General features: G+C 45.8%; 1 protein-coding gene across 2 annotated transcripts in view; it reads right to left on the bottom strand.

Moving 5' to 3' along the window:
• Positions 1 to 303: 303 nt before the first annotated feature.
• The window catches only part of ZFPL1 (zinc finger protein like 1), a 153,763-nt gene continuing 129,595 nt past the window's right edge, over positions 304 to 24,471 (bottom strand). For both annotated transcript variants that reach the window (XM_069207976.1, XM_069207977.1), the window contains 2 exons: positions 4,661 to 4,784; positions 304 to 3,622 (listed from right to left, as the gene is read on the bottom strand). In XM_069207976.1, coding sequence (XP_069064077.1) covers positions 3,436 to 3,622; positions 4,661 to 4,784 — 311 coding nt within the window. In that variant the 3' untranslated portion in view covers positions 304 to 3,435. The remainder of the gene's footprint in view (positions 3,623 to 4,660; positions 4,785 to 24,471) is intronic.

Genomic DNA, 24,471 nt, shown 5'->3' with positions numbered 1-24,471 from the left:
CCTTCTCAAGAGAGATGAGGCAGATGTAACTTCTTAAGGTAGAATACCTTCAAAACTGATCTCAGGGCACTGAATGCTTGATGTCAGAAGGATGCATAACACACTCCAAACCGGTGACCATGTCTAACGCTAATATATATTTCTCTTCAATTTACCACTGCCGTGGTTTGTAGCAGCCCCAGAGTGAGAGACACTTTTTCATATGAAATAGAAGAAAAGTCTTATGGCTGATGTGATAGAATAAACAAAACATTGATAATCAAAAGACAGCAAGCCAAAAAATTAAGAGATGCATGTGCACCGTTCTCATGGCATCCACCAACCAAGGATTCATTTTTATTCAAACCGTAAGAAGAGTTACAGTCCTTCCAAACAGAATTCAAACATAAATATATTATTGCAAAGCAGAATTTGGGGCAATAAAGTGCACAAAACTAAATGTTAAAATAATGGTCTTTTACACAGTTGATTGGAAAGAAGTACATAATATTGTCTGCAAGAATTTTACTTTTTTGTCTTAACTATTTACCCCCTTCTGCCGGATATAACATGTTAAGAATCCATGCTTGCTTAATTCAATCCACAGAATCATGTGACATCTCAGTAATGCAGGTATAAAAACTTACAGCAGGATTCAGAGTTGGGCGGAAGTAGATCTGATACCCTCCTAGATACCAATACTAGAGGCATCAGTAACTTCGGGGAAGGCTGATAAGCCACAGCTCCAGCACCTTTTGTCATATTTAGTCCTATTTACAGCACGCACTTGAGCACAACCACACCTTCGCTTAAATCCATGTTTTTGCCAAAAAGATCAATCCTCCTTTTTATGAACTGAACACTTCCTCCCTGGAACACTTCAAAATTCTGCAATAACGGAACTGAGTGAAGTTTGGGCTAGTCTCACAGCAATCTTTTTTGAGATTATTTAAAAAAGTAATGTGGGTGACCATTTAGAATGTTGCTAAATGAGCAAAAATCTGCACATTATTTTTGGTGCAAACGTTTTCTTAGGAATGTTGCAAGCACATTTTGTAATTATTTTGTTAGCTGCAAAATTTAAAACAAGGCAGGCATTCAATTATTTTGTATCCATTTCTTGACTAACCTCCACATTAAAATGTCAGAGAACAGAAGAGAACACAGTTTGCAGAGAGTAGATTACTAACTTTCAAGGGAATATAGTTGTCAACTGAAAGCAGACTGCTGCCCAAGATCTTTCCAGTCATGTGTTGTGTGAAGAACACATGACTGTCATAACAGGTCCTTAACAAAACAGGCAGATTTGTTCATACGGCTGAGAGTACAGTGTTGAACAAACCATGGGAATTTACGACCGCAAGGACCCAAAAAAACTATTTCCAGAATCAATTCTCATTGCCGGCTGCGTTATTCAAGGCAAGCACGTCTCACTGTGTTTGCTTCTCAATAATTGAGTTTACAGACAGCGGACTAGACAAGTTTCAAAGGTTAGAAACTGAAAATCAGTGAGAGACAAAGCAAACAGAAGTAGTATGGAAAATCTTCCTGTAGTGCTACTGGTTTCCCTTTGTCAGTAATGGGTGGAGGCCTTTGAACCACGACTGTTGTGGTTGAAAGCTTTTGGGGTGAGTGGCTGGAAGAGCTGGATCTGAAAGAACATAACATGATACATCTTTAATACTCCCCAGACTAGCAATTTTTCCAGTTTTGTTCTTTAACAAATCATGTAAAACTTCAACAAGCAAGGTAAGCATCTTGCTGTACAAAGAGGAGGTAGAAGACTGACCGATTTGGGTCCTTAAGCGTTTCTCCTCCAACAAATCTTAAATTGACACTTTCAAGAACCTGAGGTCTTCCGCACAGTTATTAACCCACAGAAGTCAGTACACAGAGGGAAGTGGGAAGGACAGTGCCAGTGGATCTCAAGTCTCCCTAGACAAGTCTACAACCCCAAAATACAACAATAGAAATATTAAAAGTACGAGTCCTAGTCATACTATCACAAAGGAAACCTTTCTGCAGAGAATGAATATTTATTACTTTTAGCCTCTATGTTCATGTCACCAAAACAATAAGTCAGAAAGATCTACAGCCTTCAACATTGAATACCAATTCACTGCTGAATGGAGAACATTAATGTTTTAAAAATATGATAATGTGAGATCTCTCTCTATATACATTTTATACGTAAGGGTAGTACTACAGAACTAAGAGGTTATTGGCTAAGGTAATCCTGCTAAAGATCATTTCAAGGTAACAAAAACATTTTGTTAGAACAGTAAACCCTGGTGAGGAACACACATCTGACAGGAAAACAAGTGATCAGAACTTTGATGAAGGGTGGTTCTGTGCACATGTATGGTACATGTGATAATTTGTGAAACCCTGATATTAGGACTGGCCATATGTGTGTGGGGGCAAGGGAGGGGATTAGAGAGCATCTTATACTGTTACGTAAATTCTGTAACCTTTTCTTAAAGATGTGAAAGACAATAATTTTTAGATTAAGACAGTGTGATCCTTTATCTTCATTGGCAAAACATAAATCCAAAGTATTATCTGGCTTTCCTCCTGCAGGAAAGGGATTTAATTTATCTAACAAACTCAATGGCACCAGCACTTACAGTCTTCAGTGGTAGATGCTTTGCCTCAGACACATTCGGTGCCTTGAAAAAAGGCAGCTGAATAAAGGATAGAATAACCAGTTATCGTATGTTCATCCAATCTAATGTCTGAATGGAATTCTATGCTGTATGTTTGATTCACCTCATTTTGTGCCCTAATGGGGTTACACATCATTTTGGTTGAATGGTTCGGTCTGTTAAGGCACTATGACTCAGGATATTGTGCCAGGTTCAACAGTTGTAGACCTTCCATGAACATATTTATGATGTCATTTTTCTCGCAACCCAAGTGTTCTGGTACATGGCAGCTGAAAATTACAGCGTGGCAAAAAAAACTGTGGTGGAGAGAAACAAACATTAAAGAAATCTAACTGTCAACACCATTTGTTTCAGCTTCCATCATGCCTCTTGCTGATTTCCTTCTCCTGATGTACCCTGCTATGTGCTTGCAGAACCCATGTCCTCTTAAATCCTAAGCATCCCTCCATAGGAGGAGTGAAGGTTGTGTAGAGCAAAACTGACTTGGCTCTACTATGCCTCTAATGCCACCTAGCCATTCTACCTTTTCAGCCAGACTCTTTAATTTTAAATCTATGTTCATTTATTAATCTAAGCAGAAGAAAACTTTCTCTCCTTTATAGATAGTTCAAAAGCCTGTGAAAAAACACAGCCAATTATCATAAGAGCACGTCCAAAGCTGGGAAACTGAGATGGCAGATACTTAAAGAGTACCTCACACTCCGTTCTTGGCCTCCAAAACCGCTGTGCTTACCAGTTCCTGCCAATACCCCCTTCAAGTCCATAAAGCACAACTCGGCTCAGTCCAGTTTCACTCTTGCCCAATTCGGATGTGAGGGTTCAGCAAAGGGTTTAAGTTTGGGTCATTGTCAGCAGACGCCCGCCCCAGCTTAGACATAACAAGGATGAGGGTGAGAAATCCGATGACACCTATTATCAAGATGACCAGGCAGCGCTGCATCCGAGAGGCCGGGCGCTTCTTGGACCCTGAACGGTTTCTGCAGGCGGAAACAAAAGAACATTTTAATTAGACGAACTAGCCCCTTCTGCGGGTACCTAAAAATACATAGCCGTTGATGGCATCTTGTCTCCTCGTGCCCTAGTACATTCCAAGCTCAGTTTTTCTGTCACGTGCCAATTACCACCCTGTTTGTACCCCTGGCACTTTTAACTGAATTAATGATCTGTCCCTCAACACTATACAGGGAAGAAGATTTAGTACATTTGACATGGTTTTCGTGAAGAGCTTTGTTACCACTGGGCTTTCTTATTCAAGACATGTCCTGTCTCATTACCCCATGTTCTAGAGCTGCACATTTGTATAACTTGTTAATTATATACTTTTCTCCCATCCACAGAAGAACTGACACTCAGAGCACATCCTTGGTAAGCGTCTACAGTTGTGGTCAATGTTTTCATATGCAGTCACAGTAGGCAAGTGATGTCTCTTTTCACATCTCACATCAATGTGAACAGCGTAGTGACTAGGGCATATTATTAATAAAGGCAGTGCTACCCTTGATTATAAGGATCAAAACCCTACTGGCTTTTTGGCAGTGTGTTTGAGTGTTATGTGAATAACCCCACTGGGTTTATGAAAACTAATGGATGGCTTCCCACTGACTACTCACTAGCAGGTGCATCCCACACTAAAAGTGTTTATTTTACAAATATTAAAATTACATCCTTATATAAAAAACACTACACAATGATTGTAAGTGCCCCCACGGACTGCAGCATCTATCCTTACATTATTTCACAGCATCTAACCTGAAGTACCATGAAGCTAACAGAATACCTGTAACCTACCTGCAAATCACATGCATATCAAGCAACATTTCTGAAAAACTGAAATAAACAACTCCTCAAAATAATATTCAGCTGAGCTTAAGGTAGCTTTTACTATGAGGCAGTCACAGGTATCAAATTCATCTACTTTCCCTGTACTCTGAATACTATTTGCAAGACATTCCCTCGCATACCAAGCTCACCCTGTCCACTCCCCACACAACCAAAAAAAGGAGAACATTCTTTACTTGAGTAACTGTGCAAACCAGCTAAGGGCAGGTCGCCTTCGGTACTTGTCATCATCAAAGTCAATCTTTGTATCTGTGCTGTTGCCTCCATCCCGCGTGTCATACACTTTCCTTGGCGTAGAGGCTAATGAGTGAGAGAGAAGAACAAATAATAACTTTTGAACTCATCAGTGAATCATTTAGTGTAGGATTTATATGGTTTAATGGTTGCACTTTACCTTTATACTTCATAGGTCTAAGCCTAGAGAAGAGCTTTGTCTGTCTTGCTAGGCTCAGGTTTTCCAAAAACACAATTAAAATACATACATATAGGTAAAACATACAGTTCCTTCCAATCAGCCCTTTTTATCCATTTGTCTGTTCATTTGTCACACAGCAACCACTACAGAGCAATGGGTCAGCCCACTTCATCTATTAGCTGTGTCACATTGTGATTGATGGCAAGATTGGAAGAAGTGAGAGCCCGCCTAAGGTGATAAGGTATAAGCATTTGTTAAGATAGGTAGGGCCAGCGTGGTGGTAGGCATCTTGTGAGAGAAGCATACTTTTTTGAAAAGGGAGCGTTTTTATTTATATGGACCCACTGCGGGTCTTTAATATGTTGCGAGATGTGGGCTGCAACTAGAATATTAGGAATGAATCTGGCTGCTGAATTTTGCATCACGTATAATCTTTGTATTAAGTAGTATGGAATACTATAGTAAATAGCACTGCTATAGTCTAAGCAGGAAGTGATTTGCATACAATAGAGGCAGCAAGGTGAAAACTACACAGAATGCTTAAAGTAGAAAACAGTTGATGGTTATTTTATTGACCTCTTTGATTATGCGAAGATTATCATCAAATAAGACACCAAAATTGATGCAGAAGGAGCTGTGCTCAAGTTATCATGCCACCAAGCGGAGGAACAGCTGGAAGAGAACTTTCCAAACAAAAGGACCTCAGTCTCGTCACCATTCAATTTAAGGCAACTGGTCCTCATCCATAACACAATGCAGGACACACAAGACCTAAAGTTTACTTGGACGACAGACGAGTTTACAAAGACACAAACAATAATTTGAGTGTCATCTACACAGTAAATTATTTACCCTGAATGACCTAACTAGACAGGCCTGAGGGTGAATGTAAATATTAAAAAGTGGAGGGGGCTCAGTAAGGATATGTGAGGAACACCACAAAATATTGTCATTTCAAAGGAGCAATACAGAAGCAGATAGTCCCCAGACTGGAAGATAAGAAAAAGCTCAGCCAGTTTAAGGCAGTTAAACAGCTGCGTAAACAATATAAAGTTTTGAATTTTGCAGAGCAGTCTTGTAGAATGTGGGCGGCACAGTGGAGCATGGCCAAAATTATACAGAGGTCATCTGTGGTGGCAAGTAGGGTAGGATAGGCTGTACTTTATGAGGCATGAAAGCCAGACTGTGAAGTAGCCAGTAGAGAGTTGGACGTTTTCCACAAATACTGAAGATAGAGGAAAGAGGGACGTAGGGCAGTAGTTGTGGGATCCAACTGGTCAGCAGATGGATTTCCAGGAGTGGTAGAACTAATGCTTGTTTCTAAAGATTGTGAACCTAAGGAGAAAGTATAGATTTGTTATATAATGTTGTCCGAACCAATTCTGTAAAACCAAAACCTGAAAAAGGAAATCTAGAGTGCAAGGATCTAAAACTGATTCCAGATAAATGGTGGGAAGGATCTTGACATGTCTGTCCCCATGGGATAAAGGAGGGAGTTGGGTCAGAGACGCTCTCTTCAGCACAGAAGAGTTAGATTTAAGATGGTTTAAGGCATCCAGGGAAGGCTATGGCTCAAAATTACATTGAATTGTGTTGATTGTAGTGAGAAGTGCTCAAAACATGCTGGGCACAGTTCTTGGGAAGAGTGGGTGATATTGCTACAAGACCTAGGATGCAGGAATACTTGGAAATGCCAAAGGTTTGCCTAGAAGTAGTACTATTATAACCCACCTGTTCAGAGTAGTAGGAATGGATGAAGGCTCTTAAAGTCTGCTGTTAACACTTAATGGTCTCTTTGTAATCAACTATGGCCGTATGAGAGTTTGAGCATCTTTAGTTGCACTCTAGGGTCATATACTAGCGTTTTTATTTTTTTGATCTCTAAGCTCTATCATACATGATACATTACGGTGAGAACGGTAAGTTTTTAAAAGGGGAAATTATGTTAAGGGCGTTAGTCAAAGACACTAAAATTTCCTGCATCAATTTCTATGTCCAGATTAAAATTAGGTACCTTACCAGTAAGAATTTATTTGGACTTATCCGAATCGATTGTGGTCTAGTTGTGAGTGTTAAAAGCAGTGGAGGTGGAATCAGTGGACCAATGTAGACGACTGAAAAGGCCACTGGAACTGGACAGCTTAATGGAGCCTTCAAGGAACAGGTGAGGGCTTGAAGTGATGCCACACAAGAGGATGGTGAACATGGGATTGAGGGTGTGCCCTGTAGAATATGTGGGATGAGGGCTGTAAGGAAATGCCTCCTTGGCATGGTTGCCCCCTGACTTTTTGCCTTTGCTGATGCTATGTTTACAATTGAAAGTGTGCTGAGGCCTGCTAACCAGGCCCCAGCACCAGTGTTCTTTCCCTAACCTGTACTTTTGTATCCACAATTGGCAGACCCTGGCATCCAGATAAGTCCCTTGTAACTGGTACTTCTAGTACCAAGGGCCCTGACGCCAAGGAAGGTCTCTAAGGGCTGCAGCATGTCTTATGCCACCCTGGAGACCTCTCACTCAGCACAGACACACTGCTTGCCAGCTTGTGTGTGCTAGTGAGAACAAAACGAGTAAGTCGACATGGCACTCCCCTCAGGGTGCCATGCCAGCCTCTCACTGCCTATGCAGTATAGGTAAGACACCCCTCTAGCAGGCCTTACAGCCCTAAGGCAGGGTGCACTATACCATAGGTGAGGGTACCAGTGCATGAGCATGGTACCCCTACAGTGTCTAAACAAAACCTTAGACATTGTAAGTGCAGGGTAGCCATAAGAGTATATGGTCTGGGAGTCTGTCAAACACGAACTCCCCAGCACCATAATGGCTACACTGAAAGCTGGGAAGTTTGGTATCAAACTTCTCAGCACAATAAATGCACACTGATGCCAGTGTACATTTTATTGTAAAATACACCACAGAGGGCACCTTAGAGGTGCCCCCTGAAACTTAACCGACTATCTGTGTAGGCTGACTAGTTTTAGCAGCCTGCCACAAACCGAGACATGTTGCTGGCCCCATGGGGAGAGTGCCTTTGTCACTCTGAGGCCAGTAACAAAGCCTGCACTGGGTGGAGATGCTAACACCTCTCCCAGGCAGGAATTGTCACACCTGGCGGTGAGCCTCAAAGGCTCACCTCCTTTGTGCCAACCCAGCAGGACACTCCAGCTAGTGGAGTTGCCCGCCCCCTCCGGCCAGGCCCCACTTTTGGCGGCAAGGCCGGAGAAAATAATGAGAAAAACAAGGAGGAGTCACTGGCCAGTCAGGACAGCCCCTAAGGTGTCCTGAGCTGAGGTGACTCTAACTTTTAGAGATCCTCCATCTTGCAGATGGAGGATTCCCCCAATAGGGTTAGGATTGTGACCCCCTCCCCTTGGGAGGAGGCACAAAGAGGGTGTACCCACCCTCAGGGCTAGTAGCCATTGGCTACTAACCCCCCAGACCTAAACACGCCCTTAAATTTAGTATTTAAGGGCTACCCTGAACCCTAGAAAATTAGATTCCTGCAACTACAAGAAGAAGGACTGCCTAGCTGAAAACCCCTGCAGCGGAAGACCAGAAGACGACAACTGCCTTGGCTCCAGAAACTCACCGGCCTGTCTCCTGCCTTCCAAAGATCCTGCTCCAGCGACGCCTTCCAAAGGGACCAGCGACCTCGACATCCTCTGAGGACTGCCCCTGCTTCGAAAAGACAAGAAACTCCCGAGGACAGCGGACCTGCTCCAAGAAAAGCTGCAACTTTGTTTCCAGCAGCTTTAAAGAACCCTGCAAGCTCCCCGCAAGAAGCGTGAGACTTGCAACACTGCACCCGGCGACCCCGACTCGGCTGGTGGCGATCCAACACCTCAGGAGGGACCCCAGGACTACTCTGATACTGTGAGTACCAAAACCTGTCCCCCCTGAGCCCCCACAGCGCCGCCTGCAGAGGGAATCCCGAGGCTTCCCCTGACCGCGACTCTTTGAACCTAAAGTCCCGACGCCTGGGAGAGACCCTGCACCCGCAGCCCCCAGGACCTGAAGGACCGGACTTTCACTGGAGAAGTGACCCCCAGGAGTCCCTCTCCCTTGCCCAAGTGGAGGTTTCCCCGAGGAATCCCCCCCTTGCCTGCCTGCAGCGCTGAAGAGATCCCGAGATCTCTCATAGACTAACATTGAAAACCCGACGCTTGTTTCTACACTGCACCCGGCCGCCCCCGCGCTGCTGAGGGTGAAATTTCTGTGTGGACTTGTGTCCCCCCCGGTGCCCTACAAAACCCCCCTGGTCTGCCCTCCGAAGACGCGGGTACTTACCTGCAAGCAGACCGGAACCGGGGCACCCCCTTCTCTCCATTCTAGCCTATGTGTTTTGGGCACCACTTTGAACTCTGCACCTGACCGGCCCTGAGCTGCTGGTGTGGTGACTTTGGGGTTGCTCTGAACCCCCAACGGTGGGCTACCTTGGACCAAGAACTGAACCCTGTAAGTGTCCTACTTACCTGGTAAAACTAACAAAAACTTACCTCCCCCAGGAACTGTGAAAATTGCACTAAGTGTCCACTTTTAAAACAGCTATTTGTCAATAACTTGAAAAGTATACATGCAATTTTGATGATTTGAAGTTCCTAAAGTACTTACCTGCAATACCTTTCGAATGAGATATTACATGTAGAATTTGAACCTGTGGTTCTTAAAATAAACTAAGAAAAGATATTTTTCTATATAAAAACCTATTGGCTGGATTTGTCTCTGAGTGTGTGTACCTCATTTATTGTCTATGTGTATGTACAACAAATGCTTAACACTACTCCTTGGATAAGCCTACTGCTCGACCACACTACCACAAAATAGAGCATTAGTATTATCTATTTTTACCACTATTTTACCTCTAAGGGGAACCCTTGGACTCTGTGCATGCTATTCCTTACTTTGAAATAGCACATACAGAGCCAACTTCCTACATTGGTGGATCAGCGGTGGGGTACAAGACTTTGCATTTGCTGGACTACTCAGCCAATACCTGATCACACGACAAATTCCAAAATTGTCATTAGAAATTGATTTTTGCAATTTGAAAAGTTTTCTAAATTCTTAAAAGTCCTGCTAGGGCCTTGTGTTAGATCCTGTTTAGCATTTCTTTTAGAGTTTAAAAAGTTGTAAAAGTTTGAATTAGATTCTAGAACCAGTTGTAGATTCTTAAAAAGTATTCCAACTTTTAGAAGCAAAATGTCTAGCACAGATGTGACTGTGGTGGAACTCGACACCACACCTTACCTCCATCTTAAGATGAGGGAGCTAAGGTCACTCTGTAAAATAAAGAAAATAACAATGGGCCCCAAACCTACCAAAATACAGCTCCAGGAGCTTTTGGCAGAGTTTGAAAAGGCCAACCCCTCTGAGGGTGGCAACTCAGAGGAAGAGGATAGTGACTTGGAGGACAATTCCCCCCTACCAGTCCTATCTAGGGAGAACAGGGTCCCTCAAACCCTGACTCCTAAAATAATAGTCAGAGATGCTGGTTCCCTCACAGGAGAGACCAACACCTCTGAAATCACTGAGGATAGCCCCAGTGAAGAGGACATCCAGTTAGCCAGGATGGCCAAAAGATTGGCTTTGGAAAGACAGATCCTAGCCATAGAGAGGGAAAGACAAGAGATGGGCCTAGGACCCATCAATGGTGGCAGCAACATAAATAGGGTCAGAGATTCTCCTGACATGTTGAAAATCCCCAAAGGGATTGTAACTAAATATGAAGATGGTGATGACATCACCAAATGGTTCACAGCTTTTGAGAGGGCTTGTGTAACCAGAAAAGTGAACAGATCTCACTGGGGTGCTCTCCTTTGGGAAATGTTCACAGGAAAGTGTAGGGATAGACTCCTCACACTCTCTGGACAAGATGCAGAATCTTATGACCTCATGAAGGGTACCCTGATTGAGGGCTTTGGATTCTCCACTGAGGAGTATAGGATTAGATTCAGGGGGGCTCAAAAATCCTCGAGCCAGACCTGGGTTGACTTTGTAGACTACTCAGTGAAAACACTAGATGGTTGGATTCAAGGCAGTGGTGTAAGTAATTATGATGGGCTGTACAATTTATTTGTGAAAGAACACCTGTTAAGTAATTGTTTCAATGATAAACTGCATCAGCATCTGGTAGACCTAGGACCAATTTCTCCCCAAGATTAGGGAAAGAAGGCGGACCATTGGGTCAAGACAAGGGTGTCCAAGACTTCAACAGGGGGTGACCAAAAGAAAGGGGTCACAAAGACTCCCCAGGGGAAGGGTGATGAGACAACCAAAACTAAAAATAGTAAAGAGTCTTCTACAGGCCCCCAAAAACCTGCACAGGAGGGTGGGCCCAGAGCCTCTTCACAAAACAATGGGTACAAGGGTAAAAACTTTGATCCCAAAAAGGCCTGGTGTCATAGCTGTAAACAGCATGGACACCAAACTGGAGACAAGGCCTGTCCCAAGAAAGGTTCCACTCCAAACTCCCATCCAGGTAACACTGGTATGGCTAGTCTCCAAGTGGGATCAACAGTGTGCCCAGAGCAAATCAGGGTCCACACTGAAGCTACTCTAGTTTCTGAGGGTGGGGTGGATTTAGCCACACTAGCTGTCTGGCCGCCTAACATGCAAAAATACAGACAGCAACTCTTAATTAATGGGACTAGAATAGAGGGCCTGAGGGATACAGGTGCCAGTGTCACCATGGTGACAGAGAAACTGGTTTCCCCTGGCCAATACCTGACTGGAAAAACTTACACAGTCACCAACGCTGACAATCAGAGAAAAGTACATCCCATGGCAATGGTTACTTTAGAATGGGGAGGGGTCAATGGCCTGAAACAGGTGGTGGTCTCCTCAAATATCCCAGTGGACTGTCTGCTTGGAAATGACCTGGAGTCCTCAGCATGGGCTGAGGTAGAGCTAAAAACCCATGCAGCAATGCTGGGTATCCCTGAACTGGTGTGTGTGAAAACAAGAGCACAGTGCAAGGCACAGGGTGAACAAGTAGAGCTGGAGTCTGGAAGAATGGCCCAGCCTACCAAGAGAACAGGAAAGTCAGTTGGGAGACCAACTGCAACACAGCAAAAGAAAGGGAACCTCTCTTCTCAGGAAGAAGTTCTGCCCTCTGAGGGAACTGAGCCTTTGGAGCTTGAACCTTATCAGGTTGAGCTCTTAGGCCCAGGGGGACCCTCAAGGGAGGAGCTGTGTAAGGGACAAGAAACCTGTCCCTCTCTTGAAGGCCTTAGGCAGCAAGCTGCTGAAGAGTCCAAAGGCAAGAAAAATGGAACGCATAGGGTCTATTGGGAAGATGGACTCCTGTACACTGAGGCCAGAGACCCCAAACCTGGTGCCACTAGGAGAGTGGTAGTGCCTCAGCTGTTCAGGAAGTTCATCCTAACATTGGCCCATGACATTCCCCTTGCTGGACATTTGGGACAAACCAAGACGTGGGAGAGGTTAGTCAACCACTTCTACTGGCCCAATATGTCCAACATGGTTAAGGAGTTTTGCCTCTCCTGCCCCACCTGTCAAGCCAGTGGTAAGACAGGTGGGCATCCAAAGGCCCCCCTCATTCCACTTCCAGTGGTGGGGGTTCCCTTTGAAAGAGTGGGTGTGGACATAGTTGGTCCACTAGAACCTCCCACAGCCTCAGGAAATATGTATATCCTGGTAGTAGTGGATCATGCTACCAGGTATCCTGAAGCTATTCCCCTTAGGTCGACTACTGCCCCTGCAGTAGCCAAGGCCCTCATTGGTATCTTTACCAGAGTGGGTTTTCCTAAGGAGGTGGTGTCTGACAGAGGTACCAACTTCATGTCAGCATACCTAAAGCACATGTGGAATGAGTGTGGAGTGACTTATAAATTCACTACACCATACCATCCACAAACTAATGGCTTGGTTGAGAGATTCAACAAGACATTAAAAGGCATGATCATGGGGCTCCCAGAAAAGCTCAAAAGGAGATGGGATGTCCTCTTGCCATGTCTGCTTTTCGCTTACAGGGAGGTGCCATAGAAGGGAGTAGGATTCTCACCCTTTGAACTTCTGTTTGGTCATCCTGTAAGGGGACCACTTGCTCTTGTTAAAGAAGGCTGGGAGAGACCTCTCCATGAGCCAAAACAAGACATAGTGGACTATGTACTTGGCCTTCGCTCTAGAATGGCAGAGTACATGGAAAAGGCAACCAAAAACCTTGAGGCCAGCCAACAGCTCCAGAAGTTTTGGTATGACCAAAAGGCTGCACTGGTTGAGTTCCAACCAGGGCAGAAAGTCTGGGTTCTGGAGCCTGTGGCTCCCAGGGCACTCCAGGACAAATGGAGTGGCCCTTACCCAGTACTGGAGAGGAAGAGTCAGGTCACCTACTTGGTGGACCTGGGCACAAGCAGGAGCCCCAAGAGGGTGATCCATGTAAACCGCCTTAAGCTCTTCCACGACAGGGCTGATGTCAATCTGTTGATGGTAACAGATGAGGATCAGGAGGCAGAGAGTGAACCTCTCCCTGATCTTCTGTCATCAGACCCAAAAGATGGTACAGTAGATGGAGTGATCTACTCAGACACCCTCTCTGGCCAACAGCAAGCTGATTGTAGGAGAGTCCTACAACAGTTTCCTGAACTCTTCTCCTTAACCCCTGGTCAGACACACCTGTGTACCCATGATGTGGACACAGGAGACAGCATGCCTGTCAAGAACAAAATCTTTAGACAATCTGACCATGTTAAAGAAAGCATCAAGATGGAAGTCCACAAGATGCTGGAATTGGGAGTAATTGAGCGCTCTGACAGCCCCTGGGCTAGCCCAGTGGTCTTAGTCCCCAAACCTCACACCAAAGATGGAAAGAAAGAGATGAGGTTTTGTGTGGACTACAGAGGGCTCAATTCTGTCACCAAGACAGATGCCCATCCAATTCCAAGAGCTGATGAGCTCATTGATAAATTAGGTGCTGCCAAATTTCTAAGTACCTTTGACTTGACAGCAGGGTACTGGCAAATAAAAATGGCACCTGGAGCAAAAGAAAAGACAGCATTCTCCACACCTGATGGGCATTATCAGTTTACTGTTATGCCCTTTGGTTTAAAGAATGCCCCTGCCACCTTCCAAAGGTTGGTGAATCAAGTCCTTGCTGGCTTGGAGTCCTTTAGCACAGCTTATCTTGATGATATTGCTGTCTTTAGCTCCACCTGGCAGGATCACCTGGTCCACCTGAGGAAGGTTTTGAAGGCTCTGCAATCTGCAGGCCTCTCTATCAAGGCATCCAAATGCCAGATAGGGCAGGGAACTGTGGTTTACTTGGGACACCTTGTAGGTGGAGGCCAAGTTCAGCCACTCCAACCCAAGATCCAGACTATTCTGGACTGGGTAGCTCCAAAAACCCAGACTCAAGTCAGGGCATTCCATGGCTTGACTGGGTATTACAGGAGGTTTGTGAAGGGATATGGATCCATTGTGACAGCCCTCACTGAACTCACCTCCAAGAAAATGCCCAAGAAAGTAAACTGGACTGTGGAATGCCAACAGGCCTTTGACACCCTGAAACAGGCAATGTGCTCAGCACCAGTTCTCAAAGCTCCAGATTATTCTAAGCAGTTCATTGTGCAGACTGATGCCTCTGAACATGGGATAGGGGCAGTTTTGTCCCAAACAAATGATGATGGCCTTGACCAGCCTGTTGCTTTCATTAGCAGGAGGTTACTCCCCAGGGAGCAGCGTTGGAGTGCCATTGAGAGGGAGGCCTTTGCTGTGGTTTGGTCCCTGAAGAAGCTGAGACCATACCTCTTTGGGACTCACTTCCTAGTTCAAACTGACCACAGACCTCTCAAATGGCTGATGCAAATGAAAGGTGAAAATCCTAAACTGTTGAGGTGGTCCATCTCCCTACAGGGAATGGACTTTATAGTGGAACACAGACCTGGGACTGCCCATGCCAATGCAGATGGCCTTTCCAGGTTCTTCCACTTAGAAAATGAAGACTCTCTTGGGAAAGGTTAGTCTCATCCTCTTTCGTTTGGGGGGGGGGTTGTGTAAGGAAATGCCTCCTTGGCATGGTTGCCCCCTGACTTTTTGCCTTTGCTGATGCTATGTTTACAATTGAAAGTGTGCTGAGGCCTGCTAACCAGGCCCCAGCACCAGTGTTCTTTCCCTAACCTGTACTTTTGTATCCACAATTGGCAGACCCTGGCATCCAGATAAGTCCCTTGTAACTGGTACTTCTAGTACCAAGGGCCCTGACGCCAAGGAAGGTCTCTAAGGGCTGCAGCATGTCTTATGCCACCCTGGAGACCTCTCCCTCAGCACAGACACACTGCTTGCCAGCTTGTGTGTGCTAGTGAGAACAAAACGAGTAAGTCGACATGGCACTCCCCTCAGGGTGCCATGCCAGCATCTCACTGCCTATGCAGTATAGGTAAGACACCCCTCTAGCAGGCCTTACAGCCCTAAGGCAGGGTGCACTATACCATAGGTGAGGGTACCAGTGCATGAGCATGGTACCCCTACAGTGTCTAAACAAAACCTTAGACATTGTAAGTGCAGGGTAGCCATAAGAGTATATGGTCTGGGAGTCTGTCAAACACGAACTCCCCAGCACCATAATGGCTACACTGAAAGCTGGGAAGTTTGGTATCAAACTTCTCAGCACAATAAATGCACACTGATGCCAGTGTACATTTTATTGTAAAATACACCACAGAGGGCACCTTAGAGGTGCCCCCTGAAACTTAACCGACTATCTGTGTAGGCTGACTAGTTTTAGCAGCCTGCCACAAACCGAGACATGTTGCTGGCCCCATGGGGAGAGTGCCTTTGTCACTCTGAGGCCAGTAACAAAGCCTGCACTGGGTGGAGATGCTAACACCTCTCCCAGGCAGGAATTGTCACACCTGGCGGTGAGCCTCAAAGGCTCACCTCCTTTGTGCCAACCCAGCAGGACACTCCAGCTAGTGGAGTTGCCCGCCCCCTCCGGCCAGGCCCCACTTTTGGCGGCAAGGCCGGAGAAAATAATGAGAAAAACAAGGAGGAGTCACTGGCCAGTCAGGACAGCCCCTAAGGTGTCCTGAGCTGAGGTGACTAACTTTTAGAGATCCTCCATCTTGCAGATGGAGGATTCCCCCAATAGGGTTAGGATTGTGACCCCCTCCCCTTGGGAGGAGGCACAAAGAGGGTGTACCCACCCTCAGGGCTAGTAGCCATTGGCTACTAACCCCCCAGACCTAAACACGCCCTTAAATTTAGTATTTAAGGGCTACCCTGAACCCTAGAAAATTAGATTCCTGCAACTACAAGAAGAAGGACTGCCTAGCTGAAAACCCCTGCAGCGGAAGACCAGAAGACGACAACTGCCTTGGCTCCAGAAACTCACCGGCCTGTCTCCTGCCTTCCAAAGATCCTGCTCCAGCGACGCCTTCCAAAGGGACCAGCGACCTCGACATCCTCTGAGGACTGCCCCTGCTTCGAAAAGACAAGAAACTCCCGAGGACAGCGGACCTGCTCCAAGAAAAGCTGCAACTTTGTTTCCAGCAGCTTTAAAGAACCCTGCAAGCTCCCCGCAAGAAGCGTGAGACTTGCAACACTGCACCCGGCGACCCCGACTCGGCTGGTGGCGATCCAACACCTCAGGAGGGACCCCAGGACTACTCTGATACTGTGAGTACCAAAACCTGTCCCCCCTGAGCCCCCACAGCGCCGCCTGCAGAGGGAATCCCGAGGCTTCCCCTGACCGCGACTCTTTGAACCTAAAGTCCCGACGCCTGGGAGAGACCCTGCACCCGCAGCCCCCAGGACCTGAAGGACCGGACTTTCACTGGAGAAGTGACCCCCAGGAGTCCCTCTCCCTTGCCCAAGTGGAGGTTTCCCCGAGGAATCCCCCCCTTGCCTGCCTGCAGCGCTGAAGAGATCCCGAGATCTCTCATAGACTAACATTGAAAACCCGACGCTTGTTTCTACACTGCACCCGGCCGCCCCCGCGCTGCTGAGGGTGAAATTTCTGTGTGGACTTGTGTCCCCCCCGGTGCCCTACAAAACCCCCCTGGTCTGCCCTCCGAAGACGCGGGTACTTACCTGCAAGCAGACCGGAACCGGGGCACCCCCTTCTCTCCATTCTAGCCTATGTGTTTTGGGCACCACTTTGAACTCTGCACCTGACCGGCCCTGAGCTGCTGGTGTGGTGACTTTGGGGTTGCTCTGAACCCCCAACGGTGGGCTACCTTGGACCAAGAACTGAACCCTGTAAGTGTCCTACTTACCTGGTAAAACTAACAAAAACTTACCTCCCCCAGGAACTGTGAAAATTGCACTGTGTCCACTTTTAAAACAGCTATTTGTCAATAACTTGAAAAGTATACATGCAATTTTGATGATTTGAAGTTCCTAAAGTACTTACCTGCAATACCTTTCGAATGAGATATTACATGTAGAATTAGAACCTGTGGTTCTTAAAATAAACTAAGAAAAGATATTTTTCTATATAAAAACCTATTGGCTGGATTTGTCTCTGAGTGTGTGTACCTCATTTATTGTCTATGTGTATGTACAACAAATGCTTAACACTACTCCTTGGATAAGCCTACTGCTCGACCACACTACCACAAAATAGAGCATTAGTATTATCTATTTTTACCACTATTTTACCTCTAAGGGGAACCCTTGGACTCTGTGCATGCTATTCCTTACTTTGAAATAGCACATACAGAGCCAACTTCCTACAAGGGCTCAATTGAAAAGCCCCAAAGAGTCCATATCATGGAGAAAGTACATGGAATCATGATCTTTGGGTTACTGAGGTTTAAACTGAGATCACTGAAGACAGAAATGTTGAAAGCCTTAACAGAACAGGGAGGCCTGTATGATGGAACAACGCATGCCTTTACAACGTGGTAAGTACAATGCATGGTCATTACCATGCATGCCTTTACCACGAAAAGTTAGTAGTAAAGGCACAGTTGATAAAGACACATGCATGGTAAAAGTGTGTGTGAGTGTGAGTGTGTGTGTGTGTGTGTGTGTGTGTGTCCTTACCACTCCAAAAAATAAAAATAACCTTACCACCCCACAAACCCAAAAATGCTCTTACTGCACCAAAACCCATAACCACCCTAAGACCTAAAAAATGCCCTTACTACCCTAAAACCAATACCAAACCTAAAAATGCCCTTACCACCCCAGAACCCATGCCCAACCTAAAGATGCCCTTACAACACCAAAATCCATGCCCATCCTAAAACCTACAAATACCCTTACCATCCTAAAACATAAAAATGCCCTTACCACCCAAAAAGACATACCCATCCAAAAACATAAAAATTTACTCACCATCCCAAACCCACCGTAAGACTTAAAAATGCATTCACCACCAATAACCGTTATCCACCCTAAACACTACTGTAAAGAAATGGCTCCCTGTTGCAGTTACCCCCCACTTTTTGCCTGATGCTGACTTGACTGAGAAGTGTGCTGGGACCCTGCTAACCAGGCCCCAGCACCAGTGTCCTTTCACCTAAAATGTACCGTTGTCTCCACAATTGGCACAACCCTGGCAACCAGGTAAGTCCCTTGTAACTGGTACCCCTGGTACCATGGGCCCTGGTGCCAGGGAAGGCCTCTAAGGGCTGCAGCATGTCTTATGCCACCCTAGGGACCCCTCACTCAGCACAGACACACTGCTTGCCAGCTTGTGTGTGCTGGTGGGGAGAAAATGACTAGGTCGACATGGCACTCCCCTCAGGGTGCAATGCCAACCTCACACTGCCTGTGGCATAGGTAAGTCATCCCTCTAGCAGGCCTTACAGCCCTAAGGCAGGGTGCACTATACCACAGGTGACGGCATAGGTGCATGACCACTATGCCCCTACAGTGTCTAAGCAAAACCTTAGACATTGTAAGTGCAGGGCAGCCATAAGAGTATATAGTATGGGAGTCTGTCAAAAACGAACTCCACAGCTCCATAATGGCTACACTGAATACTGGGAAGTTTAGTATCAAACTTCTCAGAATAATAAACACACACTGATGCCAGTATTGGATTTATAAAAACATGCACACAGAGGGCATCTTAGAGATACCCCCTGTATTTTAACCAATTGATCAGTGCAGGACTGACTGCTCTGTGCTAGCCTGCTGCTGAGAGACGAGTTTCTGACCCCATGTGGTGAGGGCCTTTGTGCTCTCTGAGGACAGAAACAAAAGCCTGCTCTGGGTGGAGGTGCTTCACACCTCCCCCCTGCAGGAACTGTAACACCTAGCAGTGAGCCTCAAAGGCTCAGGCTTCGTGTTACAATGCCCCAGGGCACTCCAGCTAGTGGAGATGCCCGCCCCCTGGACACAGCCCCCACTTTTGGCAGCAAGTCCAGGAGAGATAATGAAAAAAACAAGGAGGAGTCACTGGCCAGTCAGTACAGCCCCTAAGGTGTCCTGAGCTGAGGTGACTCTGACTTTTAGAAATCCTCCATCTTGCAGATGGAGGATTCCCCCAATAGGATTAGGGATGTGCCCCCCTCCCCTCAGGGAGGAGGCACAAAGAGGGTGTAGCCACCCTCAATGACAGTAGCCATTGGCTACTGCCCTCCCAGACCTAAACACACCCCTAAATTCAGTATTTAGGGGCTCCACAGAACCTAGGAACTCAGATTCCTGCAACCTAAGAAGAAGAGGACTGCTAAGCTGAAAAACACTGCGGAAAAGACGGAGACACCAACTGCTTTGGCCCCAGCTCTACCGGCCTGTCTCCCCACTTCTAAAGACAATGCTCCAGCGACGCTTTCCCCAGGGACCAGCGACCTCTGAAGCCTCAGAGGACTGCCCTGCTCTAGAAGGACCAAGAACTGCCGAGGACAGCGGCTCTGTTCACCCAAGACTGCAACTTTGTAACAAAGGAGCAACTTTAAAACAACTTGCGTTTCCCGCCGGAAGCGTGAGACTTGCTACTCTGCACCCGACGCCCCCGGCTCGACTTGTGGAGAACCAACACTTCAGGGAGGACTCCCCGGCGACTGTGAGACCGTGAGTAGCCAGAGTTGAACCCCCCTGAGCCCCCACAGCGACGCCTGCAGAGGGAATCCCGAGGCTCCCCCTGACTGCGACTGCCTGCTCCTCAGATCCCGACGCCTGGTAAAGACTCTGCACCCGCAGCCCCCAGGACCTGAAAGATCCGAACTCCAGTGCAGGAGTGACCGCCAGGAGGCCCTCTCCCTTGCCCAGGTGGTGGCTACCCCGAGGAGCCCCACCCTTGCCTGCCTGCATCGCCGAAGAGACCCCTTGGTCTCCCATTGATTTCAATTACAAACCCGACGCGTGTTTGCACACTGCACCTGGCCGCCCCCATGCTGCTGAGGGTGTACTTTCTGTGCTAACTTGTGTCCCCCCCGGTGCCCTACAAAACCCCCCTGGTCTGCCCTCCGAAGACGCGGGTACTTACCTGCTGGCAGACTGGAACCGGGGCACCCCCTTCTCCATTGAAGCCTATGCGTTTTGGGCACCACTTTGACCTCTGCACCTGACCGGCCCAGAGCTGCTGGTGTGGTAACTTTGGGGTTGCTCTGAACCCACAATGGTGGGCTACCTTGGACCCAAACTTGAACCCCGTAGGTGGTTTACTTACCTGCAAAAACTAACAAACACTTACCTCCCCCAGGAACTGTTGAAAATTGCACTGTCTAGTTTTAAAATAGCTATATGTCATTTATATGAAAACTGTATATGCTATTTTGCTAATTCAAAGTTCCTAAAGTACCTACCTGAAATACCTTTCATTTGAAGTATTACTTGTAAATCTTGAACCTGTGGTTCTTAAAATAAACTAAGAAAAGATATTTTTCTATACAAAAACCTATTGGCCTGGAATTGTCTCTGAGTGTGTGTTCCTCATTTATTGCCTGTGTGTGTACAACAAATGCTTAACACTACTCCTTTGATAAGCCTACTGCTCGACCACACTACCACAAAATAGAGCATTAGTATTATCTCTTTTTGCCACTATCTTCCCTCTAAGGGGAACCCTTGGACTCTGTGCATACTATTCCTTACTTTGAAATAGTGCATACAGAGCCAACTTCCTACAACTACCTAACTATATATATCACAACCCACTTAATACTTACCTGTACTTACCTTTAAAACCTTTACCACGCATACACCTTTACCATTCATGCCTTTACAACGAAATTCGCAAAGCCATGCATGGTAAAGGTATATGCGTTGTAAGGGCATTGTGGTAAATGCATCTCGTTGCATTTACTGTGTTGTAATGAAAATGTCACTTACCCAGTGTACATCTGTTCGTGGCATCAGTCGCTGGAGATTCACATGTTCTGCATAGCTCGCCATCTGGTGTTGGGTCGGAGTGTTACAAGTTGTTTTTCTTCGAAGAAGTCTTTCGAGTCACGGGACCGAGTGACTCCTCCTTCTGTCTCCATTGCGCATGGGCGTCGACTCCATCTTCGATTGTTTTCCCCGCAGAGGGTGAGGTAGGAGTTGTGTTGTAGTAATAGTGCCCATGCAATGGAGTGACTAAGTATGTACCTATTTAAGGTTAAAATAATATATATACAAATGTACAAAGTTGAAGCTAACTTCCAAACTGCTACAGGCTCCCGGGGAGGTGGGTGGGCACATGTGAATCTCCAGCGACTGATGCCACGAACAGATGTACACTGGGTAAGTGACATTTTCAGTTCGATGGCATCTGTCGCTGTAGATACACATGTTCTGCATAGACTAGTAAGCAGTTATCTCCCCAAAAGCGGTGGCTCAGCCTGTAGGAATGGAAGTGGTTTGAAATAATGTTCTTAACACGGCTTGACCTACTGTGGCTTGCTGTGCGGATAACACGTCTACACAGTAGTGCTTGGTGAACGTGTGTGGCGTAGACCATGTGGCTGCCTTACATATTTCTTGCATTGGGATGTTTCCTAGAAAGGCCATGGTAGCACCTTTTTTTCTGGTTGAGTGTGCCCTTGGTGTAATGGGCAGTTGTCGTTTTGCTTTAAGGTAGCAGATTTGGATGCATTTAACTATCCATCTGGCTATACCTTGTTTTGATATTGGGTTTCCTGCATGAGGTTTTTGGAATGCAATAAATAGTTGTTTAGTCTTTCTGATGTTTTTCGTTCTGTCAATGTAGTACATCAATGCTCTTTTGACATCTAATGTATGTAGTGCCCTCTCAGCTACGGAATCTGGCTGTGGGAAGAACACTGGTAGTTCCACTGTTTGATTTAGGTGGAACGGTGAAACAACCTTTGGTAAAAATTTAGGATTAGTCCTTAGGACGACTTTATTTTTGTGTAGTTGTATAAAAGGTTCTTGTATTGTAAACGCCTGAATTTCGCTTACTCTTCTTAGAGATGTAATGGCGATGAGAAATGCAACCTTCCAGGTTAGGAACTGTATTTCGCAAGAGTGCATGGGTTCAAAAGGTGGACCCATGAGTCTTGTTAAGACAACATTTAAGTTCCATGAAGGAACAGGTGGTGTTCTTGGTGGTATAATTCTTTTAAGGCCTTCCATGAATGCTTTAATGACTGGTATCCTATATAGGGAAGTTGAATAGGTAGTCTGCAGGTATGCAGATATTGCCGCAAGGTGTATTTTAATGGAAGAGAAGGCTAGGTTAGATTTTTGTAAGTGAAGCAAGTAACCCACTACGTCCTTTGGAGTTGCGTGTAAAGGTTGGATCTGATTATGATGGCAGTAGCAGACAAACCTCTTCCATTTACTTGCATAGCAGTGCCTAGTGGACGGCCTTCTGGCTTGCTTTATTACGTCCATACATTCTTGGGTAAGTTGTAAGTGTCCGAATTCTAGGATTTCAGGAGCCAGATTGCTAGATTCAGCGATGCTGGATCTGGATGTCTGATCTGTTGGTTGTGTTGTGTTAACAGATCCGGCCTGTTGGGCAATTTGATGTGGGGTACTACTGATAGGTCTAGCAGTGTTGTGTACCAGGGTTGCCTTGCCCAAGTTGGTGCTATTAAAATGAGTTTGAGTTTGTTTTGACTCAATTTGTTTACCAGATAAGGAAGGAGAGGGAGAGGAGGAAAAGCGTAGGCAAATATCCCTGACCAGTTCATCCATAGGGCATTGCCTTGGGACTGCCTGTGTGGGTATCTGGATGCGAAGTTTTGGCATTTTGCGTTCTCTCTTGTTGCAAACAAGTCTATTTGAGGTGTTCCCCAGAGTCCGAAGTAAGTGTTTAGAATTTGGGGGTGAATTTCAAATTCGTGGACCTGTTGGTGATCTCAAGAGAGATTGTCTGCAAGTTGATTCTGGATCCCTGGAATAAACTGCGCTATTAGGCGAATGTGGTTGTGAATTGCCCATCGCCATATCTTCTGTGCTAGAAGGCTCAACTGCGTTGAGTGTGTCACCCCCTGTTTGTTTAGATAATACATTGTTGTCATGTTGTCTGTTTTGACAAGAATGTATTTGTGAGTTATAATTGGTTGGAAAGCCCTTAATGCTTGAAAAACTGCTAGCATTTCTAGGTGATTTATATGCAGTTTTGTTTGATGTACGTTCCATTGTCCTTGTATGCTGTGTTGATCGAGGTGTGCTCCCCACCCTGTCATGGAAGCATCTGTTGTTATTACGCATTGTGGCACTGGGTCTTGGACTGGCCGCCCTTTGTTTAAATTTAAACTGTTCCACCATAGAAGCGAGAGGTAAGTTTGGCGGTCTATTAACACCAGATCTAGAAGGTGACCCTGTGCTTGTGACCATTGTGATGCTAGGCACTGTTGTAAGGGCCTCATGTGTAGTCTTGCGTTCGGGACAATGGCTATGCAGGAAGACATCATGCCTAGGAGTTGTAATATCATCTTTGCTTGTATTGTTTGTGTTGGATACATGCGTTGTATGATCTTGTTGAAATTTTGAATTCTTTATGGACTTGGAGTGGCTACTCCTTTTGTTGTGTCTATTATGGCTCCCAGGTATTGTTGTACTTTGCACGGCAAAATGTTGGATTTTGCAAAGTTGACGGTGAAACCTAGTTTGTAGAGGGTTTGTATGATTTGATTTGTGTGTTGTAAGCACTTTGTTAGTGAATTGGTTTTGATTAGCCAGTCGTCTAGATACGGGAATACATGTATTTGCTGCCTTCTGATGTGTGCAGCCACTACTGCTAGACATTTTGTAAAGACTCTTGGTGCGGTTGTTAAACCAAAAGGCAATACTTTGAATTGGTAATGTATTCCTTTGAATACGAACCGTAGGTATTTCCTGTGCGACGGATGTATTGGTATATGGAAATATGCGTCTTTGAGGTCTAAGGTTGTCATGTAGTCCTGTAGTTTTAGCAATGGTAACACTTCTTGTAGCGTGACCATGTGAAAGTGGTCTGATTTGATGTAGGTGTTTAGTATTCTGAGGTCTAGGATTGGTCTCAGTGTTTTGTCCTTTTTTGGTATTAAGAAGTACAGTGAATAGACTCCTGTGTTTGTTTGTGTGTTTGGTACTAATTCGATTGCATTCTTTTGCAATAGTGCTTGAACTTCTATTTCCAGAAGTTCGGAATGTTGTTTTGATAAATTCTGTGCTTTTGGTGGTATGTTTGGAGGGAATTGTAGGAATTCTATGCAATAACCATGTCGGAT

The sequence above is a fragment of the Pleurodeles waltl genome, chromosome 9 (assembly GCF_031143425.1).
Source record: "Pleurodeles waltl isolate 20211129_DDA chromosome 9, aPleWal1.hap1.20221129, whole genome shotgun sequence".
NCBI lineage: Eukaryota > Metazoa > Chordata > Amphibia > Caudata > Salamandridae > Pleurodeles > Pleurodeles waltl.
Note: the sequence above shows the minus strand (reverse complement) of the source record. Positions and strands in the feature narration are given on the sequence as shown.